Source organism: Lactuca saligna, chromosome 2 (genome assembly GCF_052625555.1).
Source record: "Lactuca saligna cultivar CGN05327 chromosome 2, ASM5262555v1, whole genome shotgun sequence".
Classification (NCBI taxonomy): Eukaryota; Viridiplantae; Streptophyta; class Magnoliopsida; order Asterales; family Asteraceae; genus Lactuca; species Lactuca saligna.
This window is the reverse complement of record NC_136418.1, coordinates 172,203,977-172,217,952: the sequence shown is the minus strand read 5'-3', so window position 1 is coordinate 172,217,952 and position 13,976 is coordinate 172,203,977. Positions and strand designations below refer to the sequence as shown.

Below are 13,976 nucleotides of genomic sequence, written 5' to 3'. Positions count from 1 at the left end.
CGCCCTGATGTAGCCTTCGCTTTGAGCATGGTTAGCAGATATCAAGGGAACCCTGGCAAAGCACATTGGATTGCGGTGAAGAACATCCTTAAGTACCTTCGGAGGACGAAAGAATGGTTCTTAGTCCTTGGAGGGAGTGATGACTTGAAGGTGCGAGGGTATAGTGACGCCAGCTTTCAGACCGACAGGGACAACTACCGTTCGCAGTCGGGCTGGGTCTTTACCCTAAATGGAGGAGCAGTGACATGGAAAAGTTCCAAGCAGGAAACCGTAGCTGATTCAACGTGCGAATCAGAGTACATCGCAGCGAGCGAAGCGTCGAAGGAGGCAATATGGCTGAAGAACTTCATCGGAGATCTTGGAGTTGTGCCAGCCATAAAGGAGCCCATGGAGATTTTCTGTGATAACGAAGGTGCGGTTGCCTTGACCAAGGAACCGAGGGATCATGGTAGATCTCGACATATCGACAGAAAATATCACTTCATTAGACATCGTGTAGAAGAAGGACAACTCGTAGTGAAGAGGATATCATCAGAAGATAACCCAGCAGATCCGCTTACGAAGGGACTGAGTAAGGTTAAGCACTTGCAGCATGCTAGGAGTATTGGGCTGAAGGATGATATTAGCATAGATTAGATAGTATTAGAAACATATAATAGATAAATGTAATTAACATTTATGAGTAAAGTTACTATCACATGTTAGTTGTTTAACTATTGTTTCACTTTGCATGTTTTGACTTCCAGAATAATTGAGTTTATTAGGAATAATCGAATTATTCAAATGGTCCACAATCGTTCATATGTTGGGAGTAGATATGAATGAAGATTGTCATGAATTGGTGTGTAGAATGTCTAAATGGTGTTAGACATAGCAAGGGTTGCTGCAACGTTCATGAGTGCTTATGAACTGGTTTTGAGCATTGGAATAAACCCGCGCTTGCTGGAATCACTTTATGGAATGCGATATAAAAGGTGATCGCAAGACGATAATATCATATGGTCTTAAAACCTAGATATATGGTTTATTATTTGTTAATTGATTGTGCATTGATAATGCGAAAACGCATCAGTAACTTCATGTTATAAAACGCATTGTTGTGTATAGTTGGTTAATGAATAAGTAAATGCATATAAGTCGAAGTTTATCTGTAAATTTTATCCTAAGAGGATAGAAGAGATATCTTGGCCACTCGATGATTTGTTTTGACTTATGTGCCAGGCCCGGTCAGAACTGAATTGATGTGTTCGATTAAGTTCTATGTCAAATAAATCGGAGATCGAGAAATCTAAATGCTAGACTAACCATTCCATAGGATTGTCAGCATGATATCTAACAGAGGACTGTACGATCCCTTATCTAAAGGACAAGATTGATTAGATCAGAGTTGACAGCGTCTTTGAGAGCTACGATTGCAAACCGTATTGTACTTGTATAGTTATTAGACTTATCCAAGTGGGAGACTGTTGGAATAGTGTCTAAGGCTATAACTATATTCGATGGTGCATGGTCCTTTTGGGTTGCCTTCACCATAGCAACTTGAAGGATGATTTGTTAAGAGAGAGTAAATATTATAAGGAATAATATTTAGCTATTTGATTAATATAAGTCATAAATTAATTAGTATTAATTTGGTGACTTAAAGAGATTAATTAAATAAGAGGGTATAAACTGTCAGTTGTTTGATAGTTAGACTTTAGACTATAAATCCATTAGGATACACCTTGGACGGATTCTAAGAGCTTTAGGATAGCTCAAAATCGTCCATAGGGATATCTATGGAATGGATTTGGATAGCTTTAAGAGAAGATTATCCAATTAGGGTTTAGGGTGAAACCCTTAAGGAGTCTGATAGTATAAATAGACCCTATGGATGTGGGAATTCGACAACACAACCTTAAGCAAGGATACTCTGGCCGAATCCATCCCCTCTCCTCTCTCCTAAATCATCTTGCTTGCTATTGGTGTTTGTAAGCCATTAGAGGAGTGACAATTGTGACTCTAGAAGCTCCAAGACAAACAAGATCAACAAGGGATTCAAAGGTATGATTCTAGATCTGTTTTAATATTGTTGTTTAACCTAATTAGCCATTAGAAGTCTTGGATTCAAAAGCATGTTTATTAGAAAGCCTAGATCCAAGGAATAGGGTTTTGCATGCGCACATAGGAATGTTCTTATGGCTAAAACCCAACAGTACCTGCCATAAATGAGCCCATGGAGATTTTCTGTGATAATGAGGGAGCGGTTGCCTTGACCAAGGAACCGAGAGATCATGGTAGATCATGACATATCGACAGAAAATATCACTTCATTAGACATTGTGTAGAAGAAGGACAACTCGTAGTGAAGAGAATATCATCGGAAGATAACCCAGCAGATCCGCTTACGAAGGGACTGAGTAGGGTTAAGCATTTGCAGCATGCTAGGAGTATTGGGCTGAAAGATGATATTAGCATAGATTAGATAGTATTAGAAACGTGTAATAGATAAATGTAATTAACATTTGATGATTAAATAAAGAAGTTTTATTTATAAGTAATGTTACTGTCTTATGTTAATTGTTTAACTATTGTTTCACTTTGCATGTTTTGACTTCTAGAATAATTGAGTTTATTAAGAATAATCGAATTGTTCAAATAATCCACAATCGTTCATATGTCGGAAGTAGATATGAATGAAGATTGTCATGAATAGGTGTGTAGAGTGTCTAAATGGTGTTAGACATAGCAAAAGATTGCTGCAACGTTCATGAGTGCTTATGAACTAGGTTTGAGCATTGGAACAAACCCGCACTTGCTGGAATCACCTTATGGAATGTGATAGTAAATGGGTGATCGCAAGACGATAATATCATATAGTCTTAAAACCTAGATATATGGTTTGTTATTGGTTAATTGATTGTACATTGATAATGCGAAAATGCATTGGTAACTCGATGTTATAAAACGCATTGTTGTGTGTAGTTGATTAATGAATAAGTAAATGCATATAAGTCGAAGTTTATCTGTAACTTTTATCCTAAGAAGGGAAAAGTGATATCGCGGCTGCTCGATGATTTGATTTGACTCATGTGTCGGGCCCGGTCAGAACTGAATTGATGTGTTCGATTAAGTTCTATGTCAAATAAATCGGAGATCGAGAAACCAAATGCTAGACTAACTATTCCATAGTATTGTCAGCATGATATCTAACAGAGGACTGTACGACCCCTTATCTAAAGGACAAGATTGATTAGATTAGAGTTTGACAGCGTCTTTGAGAGCTACGATTGCAAATCAGAGTGTACCTGCACATATAGTTACTAGACTTATCCAAGTGGGAGACTATTGGAATAGTGTCTAAGGCTGCAACTATATTAGGCAAGTATTTGACCCGATTGTGCATGGTCCTTTTGGGTTGCCTTCACCATAGCAACTTGATAGGATGATTTATTAAGAGAGAGTAAATATTATTAGTATATTATGAGAATAATATAAAGAATAATATATTAATATAAGTCGTAGAATTAATTGGAATTAATTTGGTGACTTAAAGAGATTAATTAAATAAGAGGGTATAAACTGTCAATTGCTTGATAGTTAAACTTTAGACTGTAAATCCTTATTGATAAAGGATTGGACGATTTCTAAGGCTAGGATAAGCCAAAATCGTCCATAGGGTTATCAAGGAAAGGATATGGATTAACTTAAAGTCTAAGTTATCCAGTTAGGGTTTAAGTTGTAACCCTTAAGGAGTCTACAAGTATAAATAGACCCTATGGCTGAGGGAATTCGACATCCCATCTAAAGTAGAGAGACTCTGGCCGAATTCCTCCCCTCTCCTCTCTCCCAAATCATCATCCTTTCTATTTGGTGTTTGTAAGCCATTAGAGGAGTGACAATTGTGACTCTAGAAGCTCCAAGACAACAAGATCAACAGGGAATTCAAAGGTTCTAGATATGTTTCAATATTGTTATTACACCTAAATAGTCATTAGAAGTCTTGGATTCAAAGCATGTTTGATTAGAAAGCCTAGATCCAAGCATTAGGGTTTTGCATGCGCACATAGGAAAGTTCTTATGGCTAAAACCCATCAATAACAACAATTCCTAGGCTAAGGCATCACAAATCAAGAAACTCTAGCCCTAATATATGAAATACCTAGCCTATCTTCTAGCATGCATCACTAATATCTTAATAATAACTCATACACAAATAAGTAAGGGTATTTTGGGAAATTACCGTTCAAGCTTTGGCTGATTATACACACTGCTCCTTCTCGTTTTCTCTTAGAAACTCTTGCTCGCTTTAGAAAATTCATTTCTTTTGAAATTTTTTCTCAAATCCCCAGTTTGAGTCCATACATACCCGAAGGTGCATCCGAATCCCTCAAACCAAGGCTTTGATACCAACTTGTAACACCGTAAATTTTCAAACAAAATTTTCATTTTAAAATCACATAATTCTCATAACACAAAAATCTCATTGATTTAAGTTACAAAACACAACTCCATAATTTTTTGATTAATGATCCAAGATCCTCAAAACATAACTTTTTCTCTGGTGTGTACAATCAAGTGTTGGATAAGGTGTCTAAGTCCATAACTATTTCTGGTATGTACTTGACCCGGTTTGGTATGGTCCATTTGGGTTGCGTGGCATCATGCATTTGGATAGACTAAAATGAGAGAAATAACACTTATGGTTTATTAATATATTATAAGTTCTAATATATTAATAATATTTTTAATTAGTATTGATCAAGAATTAATTTAGAATTAGTTAAGTGATCAAATGGTGACTAATTAAATATATGGGTTGATTGTGGAAATCATCCATACTTGTATAGTGAACTAATGATCCATGGATTATCAAGTTGGGCTAAAACCCATAGGATTCTCCATGGTGGTTATAGAAACCATGGGTCATGGAAATGAAAGGTCATGATAATTAGGGTTTACATGGTGTAACCCTAATTGTAACACACTATATAAAGATCATCATGTTCACCAAAATCGTCAACTTAAGCAAGAAAGAAGAGGGCTAGCCGATTTCAAGTAGTGTGACATTTCTCTCAAAGTTTATTCCAAGTGCATTTGGTGTTGTGCGAGACATTTGAGGCATCACAATTGGGGTGCTAGGCTCTCAAGGTTTTCAAGGAATCCAAACTACTACAAGGTATGTTTTCTAGCTAACTTTTATATTGAAAAGTTCCCCATGTATGCTAGATAGGATTATGAACCTTGGAAATCGATTTTGCATGTATCTTAGTCAACCATAGATCCAAGGTTTCTAGGGTTGCATGAACACCTTAGGAGTGTTAGAATGCTCAAAACCCTACATCAAGTTGGTGCCATCTCGCGATCTTGAAAAAACCTGAAACACATATCACATAACATGGTAAGCACGAAGCTTAGTGAGTTCCCCAAAATACCACACATATATAAATAGCCTCTCATGGCTATACTCAGATGTCAATGTGTCTCAATAGGACCCTACAGTCCCAAAACTCGGGTAGACCCTCCGGTCCTAACTCAATAAGCTCATAATAATAATACTCAGCATAAATCACAAAGACATAATGCAGGATATCACAATACATAAGTAAGCACATAAGACATCGCAGTCACACAAAGATACCACTCATGGTAAGTATAGTAAGAAGATTCACCTCGAATGATAAACAACCCCTATAAATGTTGCTGCTGCGCACCGACCTCTATCTCTAAGCTAAACCCACAATTAACCCAATTAGGAACTAAGTCCAAACTCTCACTCATTAGGTCTAAATGTAGTCCACTAACCAGCTCATCAATAACCTAAAACCCATTGGGCCCACCAAGGCCCAATAATAAATGGGCTCTTTTGAGGCCCAACTCTCAAATCTAAATGGCAAGCCCAACTCAAGGCCCAAAGCACACACACACACACACACACACACACACACACACACACATATATATATATATATATATATATATATATTCCTTTGGTCCAAAACGCAGTTGTAACAAGCCTTCTAGGCCCAAAATGAGACTTAGCCCAAAAGGTCCACAGTGAGATTATGCGGGGCGTACCTCCTTGGGTACGCTCATCGTACTCACAAATCTAGATTGGCCATCGGGGACACTTGGTCAATATGCGGGGCGTATTGGAATTATGCTCAACGTACTTCCCAAACTCACTCTTTCTACTTATTTGGTCTTAATCCGTTAAGACCTTGGGTCATATCACTGATCTAGACTCCCTAATAGCTCTTACTCCATAAAGTCAGTGACTTTAAGCCTAAACATGGATGATAAGGTCACAAACACACAACACTCTCACTCTTTTATCACAAAAAGCTTATATCTCATGCATGGCTTGATTCTAACATCCAAGTCTAGATTTTTATGACATTACACCACTAAATACACTCAAAGGGGTCAATCAAAGTCTCTGGAGCTCAATATTACATAAAGTCTCCAACTTTTTGGGATAAAACCCTAAAATACTCTACTAAGATGCATAAAACAAAAGAGTGAGAAAGCTTGAAGCTTTATGCCTCTATATGAAACTCCCAACATAGATATGCTCAGATCCAAGGGCCTGGACTCTCACTCCTTCTCCAAAGCTTCTTCTTCACTCCAAGAACACACAAAAACACTCAAAGGCTCTCAAATGCACTCACAAACTCCATAAATGAAGGTTTAGGGTTTAAGAGGGTTTGCAATCCGAGGATGGTGGCCAGGAATGAGGCCATCTCATTCTTTATATAGGGGCACCCCTCAACTAGGGTTTTTCATGCAGTGCCAAGTACGCCCAGCATACTAGGTGGCTCCGCTTAAAAATCACGCACATGAGTACGCTAGGCGTACACACAAGGGATTTATCCTGTCAAAACTTCAAACTTCCATTGCTTCCTTGATATAACTTTGTTTCCAATAAACCTCATATCCACGGAAAGGTGACGAGATGCCCTACTTTTCTAGCAACTCGTTGCAACCCCGAGATTTCCTCATGCCCGGGTTGCAGCCCACGAACCCTAATCACAGACGATCCGAAACAGGATTTTAGATTGATTTGGATGAATGATTATGATGGATAAATTTATAATATAATATATATTTTTTAAAAGATACTTTATAAAGAAATCATTTATTTTTGGTTGACAAACGATCACTTGGTAGACCACTCAAGTTGTCAACTTGTGTATGAACTCCGCCAACGACGTTAATAATTTTCTTCCACTTCTTCAACCACAAATTAACGGCGTTTGCTGATATTTACGGACGAGTTAGTTGAATTCAGTTGTACTCCAATAGAAACAAAATTCAACTCTACGGTCGCTGTCGCCACTTAATTCCTCGTCAGCACCACCACCGCTATATCTTCTGTTGCGGTGAGTTCTTCCTTCTTCGAGTTTTTTAATTCTTCGTTGTTGTTTCAACTTTCAATGTCTCAATTTTGAACTGGGGTGTTGAATTAGGTTTTTGACATAATTATTACTACGAATATAAGAATTTCAAGAAACTTAGTTTTGTTTCGAACTGAGTTAAATTTTGTGCTATTTTCTGTTCCTCGTAAGTCATAACCTAGATAATTAATTTGCAAATTTGGGGAAAGTGATGGTATAACAAATAATTAATACTTCAATGGCATATATGAATTTGAATATTTGATGATTACATTAAATGATTTGCAGTTGATACTGCTAATCCATATACATCGGGAATGCACAAATATCACAATGTCATGAGAGCAAGGAAGCTGATGCCAAGGTTTGAACCTGAGACCTCTATTATGGATTCCCACATGCGGGGCAACTATCTCAAAGAAGAAGACACAAGCCTTCTAGTATTTATTGCCATGCTTAAAGAAATGGTTTTTAAGGCAGGAGAATATTTAATTTTTTAGTGGGTCTATGTTCCTGACTACCTTCAACTGAAAAAGAGACAGTTCTAATCAAATAATTGAGAGCTTATAATTTCCTACACGGCAAACTACTCTTCCATGAAGTAGGAGGCTGCAAAACACATTAATGAGCCTTTTCCACAACCTCTATTAGATATTATCCAAAGAGCCAATTCTATTCAAATAATTGATCCTGGTCTTATTATTTCTTACCCCAAAATCTTCCAGGAAATTAACAGAAGGCTGCAAAACACATCAATGAGAACTTTCCAAAATATTCTGTTCTTGTCCAGTGTTTTATTCTTACTTTTGACAGTTTCTGCTGCAGTAGACACCATAACTACAGATAAAGAAATAAGAGACAATGATACGCTTGTTTCAGATGGTGAAATGTATGAATTCGGCTTTTTTACCCCGGGTAACTCCAGGTATCGATACTTGGGGATATGGTATAAAAAGATTCTTCCTCAGACAGTTGTATGGGTTGCTAACAGAGAGACTCCACTTACTGATACCTCCGGTGTGTTCAAAGTCAATAGCATGGGAACACTTCTGCTTCTCAATGGTAACAATACAATGATTTGGTCATCAAATTCTTCATTATCTTTCAGTAATAAAAATATTGTCGCAAAGCTTCTAGATTCAGGAAACCTTGTTGTGCATGATAACATGAGTAGCACAGACCAAGATCCTATCTGGCAAAGTTTTGATTACCCTACTGACACCTTGCTATCTGGAATGAAATTCGGGAAGGATTTTATTACAGGAGTAAATAGATGCTTGACATCTTGGAAGAGTCTAGATGATCCTTCTCCAGGTCTGTATGTAAGTTACTGGGATACAAATGGATATCCACAAGCATTTCAGAGACGTGGTTCAGTTATAACATTAAGATTTGGACCATGGAATGGTGTTAGGGTAAATGGTTTTCCTAGCAAGCCAAATCCTATCTACACATATGACTTTGTAATGAATGAGAAGGAAGTGTATTCTATATTTTATCTTATTAATACCTCATTTCTTTCAAGGGTTGTTATTGGTCCTGAAGGCCATGAAATGCGGTTAAACTGGAATGATCCGACCCAAGGATGGGTCCCATATTTGGCTGCAACGGTTGACATATGTGCACCATATGGACTCTGTGGTTCATATGGAAGCTGTAACATAAACAGTTCACCTGTTTGTAGTTGTATGGAAGGGTTTGAACCAAAACACCCAAAAGAATGGAATGCAGGAGATTGGTCAGGTGGTTGTCAACGTAAAAAACCGTTAAAATGTGGGAATGAAGATGGTTTTCGGGCGATTTCAGGTTTGAAATTTCCGGATACCAGGAAATCATGGTATAATCTGAGCATGAACCTTGGAGAATGTAAAAGGGAATGCAAGAGGAATTGCTCTTGTACAGCTTATGCAAATGTGGATATTAGAAGAGGTGGAAGTGGATGTTTGCTATGGTTTAATGATCTGATGGATATCAGAGAAGCTGATGAAGATCAAGATCTTTACATAAGAATGGACGCATCTGAGTTAACAGGTGCATAAATTTTTTTATTTCTCATTCACAGAAATATACTATATTGTCACTTTTAGTCACACCTTTCTTTATGTGTTGTATACTTTTTGCATTTACGGTGTTCCAGGCATAAAATCTGGCTTTAACAAGAAAAAAGTAATCGAAGTGTCCCTTTCAACTTCATTTGGTTTTATTCTGATATGCCTAGCTGTGGTGGGGTATGTTTGGAAGAAAAATTGGTCTCATGCACAAAGTCAAGGTAATGCAACTGAGTCCTATTTTATACTTGTGAAAAAGAGCAAGCACAACATGAATGTGTAAGTGTCCACCTTTTAATACTTGGATGTATCACATTTTAGGTACTCTGGTGAAGACCCTTTGTGAAGACTATACAGGGGGAGGCCAAAACAATGATGTAGACTTGCCCTTTTTCAGCTTTTCTGAAGTATCTAAGTTAACCAATAACTTCTCGATTGATAATAAGCTTGGACAAGGTGGATTTGGTCCAGTTTACAAGGTTATAACATATCAATAGATAGTTGTGTTATTTATGTTCTATAAGCAGGAGTGCACGATGCTGATGTGATGACTATCTCTCTAATCTTTAGGGTGTAAGGGAAGATGGGCGAGAAATAGCTGTAAAGCGGCTATCTGAAACTTCTACACAAGGACTTGTTGAGTTTACAAATGAAGTTAGATGTATCCAAAGACTTCAGCATCGAAATCTTGTAAAACTTCTGGGATTCTGTGCTCAAAAAAATGAATTTATGTTGATTTATGAATACATGCCCAACAGAAGCCTAGATCAAATTTTATTTCGTAAGAACTCTTCTTATGATATACTCCGTTCAAATCTTTATTCGGATGTCTACTAGACACGTGTTAATTTCATGCAGATGAGACTAGAAGTTCAATGCTTGATTGGAATCACCGATTCCGCATCATCAATGGAATTGCACGAGGGCTTCTTTATCTGCATCAAGATTCGCGCCTTCGTATCATACATAGGGATCTTAAAGCTGGTAATATTTTGTTGGACAATGACATGAACCCAAAGATATCAGATTTTGGGCTGGCTAGAAGATTTAAAGGATACGAAACTGGATCTAACACAAAGAATGTGGTTGGAACTTAGTAAGAATCAGAAACCAATTAAAGTTAACTTCTCAGATATATCCCCATATCAACTGATCTGTCAAATTCTATATTCAGTGGTTACATCCCTCCAGAGTATGCAGTTCACGGGATTTTCTCAACAAAATCAGATGTATTTAGCTTCGGTGTTTTGGTGCTGGAAATAGTAAGTGGGATGAAAAACCGAGAATTCTCTTCTCAAGAACACGGCGACAACCTTCTTGGACATGTAAGTTTAATAAATCTGATGTTTTTGGTTTCCTGCTATTTTATTGACTATTATGTGTGATTTTCGATTGTATATACTTGTGATTTACTACATACACCTGCTATCACTCAGGCATGGAGGCTGTACAAAGATGACAAGAGTCTTGATCTGGTTGGTCGATCGTTAAGGGAGTCATGCATCATCTTGGAGGTGCTGCGGTCAATACACATTGGTCTTTTGTGTGTGCAGAATCAGCCAGAAGATAGGCCGACAATGTCATCTGTGGTATTGATGCTTGGTAATGATGGTGTCTTGCCTCAACCCAAACCACCTGCCTTTTTCACCGAGCCTGATCTCCACCTGCTTGCACCCACCACACAACAACATTCTGTTGTTAATATCACCTCGTCATTGACAGGTCGATAGAATGAATTTTCATTTCTTTCAAAGTTCATAAACCATACAATATAAATGCAGCTTTAAGTCCTGAACATAGTTTTGGATTACTCCATCCGGACAATAAAAATTGAAGTAAATTTGTTTTCTGTGCTGTATTAAATTCTTGTGATCTACAATTACCTATTGGTGAAATAGCATCTGCTCATTATGGTTATAGAAATAGATTTATTGTATATTAGACTAGGAAACCATTGTATCAGTTATGTAAATTGTCTATTAGTCAGGGTAGTCTTATGTCAATATTTGTATCTGTTATTAATGAGATCACCGTCAATCTTTTGGCCAATTCTGTTATGGTATCAGAGCGTAGAGCGTAATCTCGACCCTCACAACCCTAGCAACCGACATCCTCTACTATCCTTCTTCTTTCAATCGATCGGCAACCCTCTTCACTCCTCTACTTCTTTAATCGTCACAATATCAAGTTCACACCTCCATGGCATCTCTTCATCCTGCACTCACAGTGACCAACATCAAGAACTTCATCCCCATTGTCTTGGAGATGGAAAACGGACACTACACCTCGTGGGTGGAATTATTTAAAATCCATTGTCGAGCTTATGATGTTATCGACCACATCATCCCTTCTAAAGTTGTTACACCAAAACCTGCAGAGAAAGATAAAAGTGTTTCAACAAATAGGACATTCAGTTGTTCTACGGTGGATGTATAGTACGATTTCCAATGATCTACTAATCACAATGCTCACCCCAAATACTACTGCAGAAAAAGCATGGCAAGCCTTAGAAACCATCTTCGTCAACAACAAACCCACAAGGCTCTTTACGTGGAACAAAAACTCTCAACCATCAAGTTGGATTCTTTTCCAAATATGTCAGATACTGTCAAGAACTCAAAAATCTCTCAAATCAACTCGCACTCAAAAATCTCTCAGATCAACACGTAAATGTTGATGCTCCTGTCACTAATGATCGATTGGTTTTGTAACTCATTGCTGGCTTAAATGACAATTATGAAAATATTGCCACTCTTCTACAACAATCTACACCACTCCCTAAGGTCTATACTGCACGATCCAAATTAATTTTGGAGGAAACAAGAAAAGCCAACCAGCACTCGGCAGCCATTGCTCTTACCGCCGACAGCACTAGTGCCACTCCACCACCGGTCACCACCACTGTTCATGTCCAAGTACAATCATCACAAAGTCGTGAATGGGTAGATTCTTATCAACAAAATCGGACAGGGAACCATGGCTATTCTGATCACTATGGCCGCGGACGCAACGCTAGCAGAGGTGGTCGAGGGCGTGGTTGCGGACGCAATTTCTCTAGCTACAATTATGGGTACAACAAACTTCATCCACAGCCCTGATGAATTGGACTTCACCACTTGTTCCATACCCAGTTGTACCCATAAACCGCCCCCACACCATAGCACATCTCCAGGGATCCTCGGTGCATCGCCTCGTCTTCTCAGACATATGTTGCTTCTGGCTATTCATACAAGTGAAACATCCTCAAAATATGGTCCAAAATTTTCTTTTTAAATCATAAATAAACCATAGTAATCCAAATCATCTCATAAGAACATAAGTAGAAATATTTCAAAACATTGTATCAATCACTGTATCAAAGCATTTGTCAAAATATCAAAGTAAATCACCTCATGCTAAAAGTTGTGGTGTGTGTCATGCAGTAATCTCAAGCTCTTCCCCTAGCTAGTTGAAGTACCTGAAACCAAAACTAAAAAATGTAAGCATGAAGCTTAGTAAGTCCCCCCAAACTACCACATACCATACACATGATCCTATACTGCAAACATTGGGCCTAGCCCGCTACATCGGACCCCGCCCGACATCGGACGAATCCGATATCAGGCCCGCTTGGCATTAGGCCCCGCCTAGCATCGAGCCCCACTCGGTATACAAATATGTTTCTATTAGGCCACGTATGTCTTTGGGCCCTGCCCGCTATACACATGAAAACATATAATCATAATCAAGCTAGTACATAAACAAGCAAACATATCACTATAACTGTTAGTCCAAGGCCCTGCCTATCTTGAGCCCCGCCCCTACTATGTTATTAATGAGATATGGAACCCTATCCATACTCAGCTAGTGTTAAGATACAGGCCCTCGCCCACACTCATCTCCCTACCATGCACATACAAGTATCACAAAGACAACAAGTATAGCTAAACATGCATTCCTTCCTCGGGTACTACTTGGCATCGAACCGTAGTTTAGAAACATACATATAAACCTTCATCGGGACCCGCCAGTTATCAGACCGTAATCCGGAAGCATATAAACTACATCGGGCTAACCCCGGCATCGGATCTAAATCTGGTATACACTAACATACATAAATAGGCCGGTATTGGTGCCTTCAACCCGTTCCTACCGGAGAAAACTCACCTCATACGCTGACTGCAAAAACCCACGAATAAACCCCTAGCTGCTAGTTGGCAGATCCCCGAACTGCTGATCCCTCGACTCCCCGAGCTATCATTACCATCATAAAACTTAGTCAAGAGCGGATAATCCTTCTTAGGGTAAATGACCATTTTACCCCTAGTCAAAGTCCAATGCTTGGTCAAAGTCAAAGTTAACACCCTGAGTTGACTCAACTCGTCGAGTCATCCTCATGACTCGCTGGGTTCCTTCGCTGCTCATAGTCGTGGTGGAACGAGTCATCTCGTCGAGTCACTCTTCAGACTTGTCCAGCTCCACCATAAACAGATTCGGGATAACTCACTTCGACTCTTCGGATCCCTCCATCGAATCGTCGTGTTCCTTAGAACTCGGAACCATGCAAAAACCC

The 13,976-nt window shown here is 38.6% G+C and overlaps 1 protein-coding gene across 1 annotated transcript; it reads left to right on the top strand.

Annotated features, from left to right (window-relative positions):
- The first annotated feature begins 7,305 nt into the window (after positions 1–7,305).
- On the top strand, positions 7,306–11,473 carry LOC145032798 (G-type lectin S-receptor-like serine/threonine-protein kinase At4g27290). The gene is made up of 8 exons (XM_078981726.1): positions 7,306–7,361; positions 7,665–9,407; positions 9,514–9,645; positions 9,746–9,903; positions 9,995–10,205; positions 10,283–10,520; positions 10,599–10,749; positions 10,861–11,473. Exons 2-8 carry the CDS (start codon positions 8,132–8,134, stop codon positions 11,152–11,154), a joined length of 2,460 nt encoding a protein of 819 aa, XP_078837852.1. The 5' UTR covers positions 7,306–7,361; positions 7,665–8,131; the 3' UTR covers positions 11,155–11,473.
- The last annotated feature ends 2,503 nt before the right edge of the window (positions 11,474–13,976 follow it).

What these genes read in the sequence shown, in the direction of transcription:
- LOC145032798 (XM_078981726.1), top strand. Translation starts at nt 8,132, where the DNA reads ATGAGAACTTTCCAAAATATTCTGTTCTTGTCCAGTGTTTTATTCTTA. An exon ending in GGACGCATCTGAGTTAACAG is followed by an intron (nt 9,408 to 9,513) that starts GTGCATAAATTT and finishes ACGGTGTTCCAG; the next exon opens with GCATAAAATCTGGCTTTAAC. An exon ending in GCGACAACCTTCTTGGACAT is followed by an intron (nt 10,750 to 10,860) that starts GTAAGTTTAATA and finishes GCTATCACTCAG; the next exon opens with GCATGGAGGCTGTACAAAGA.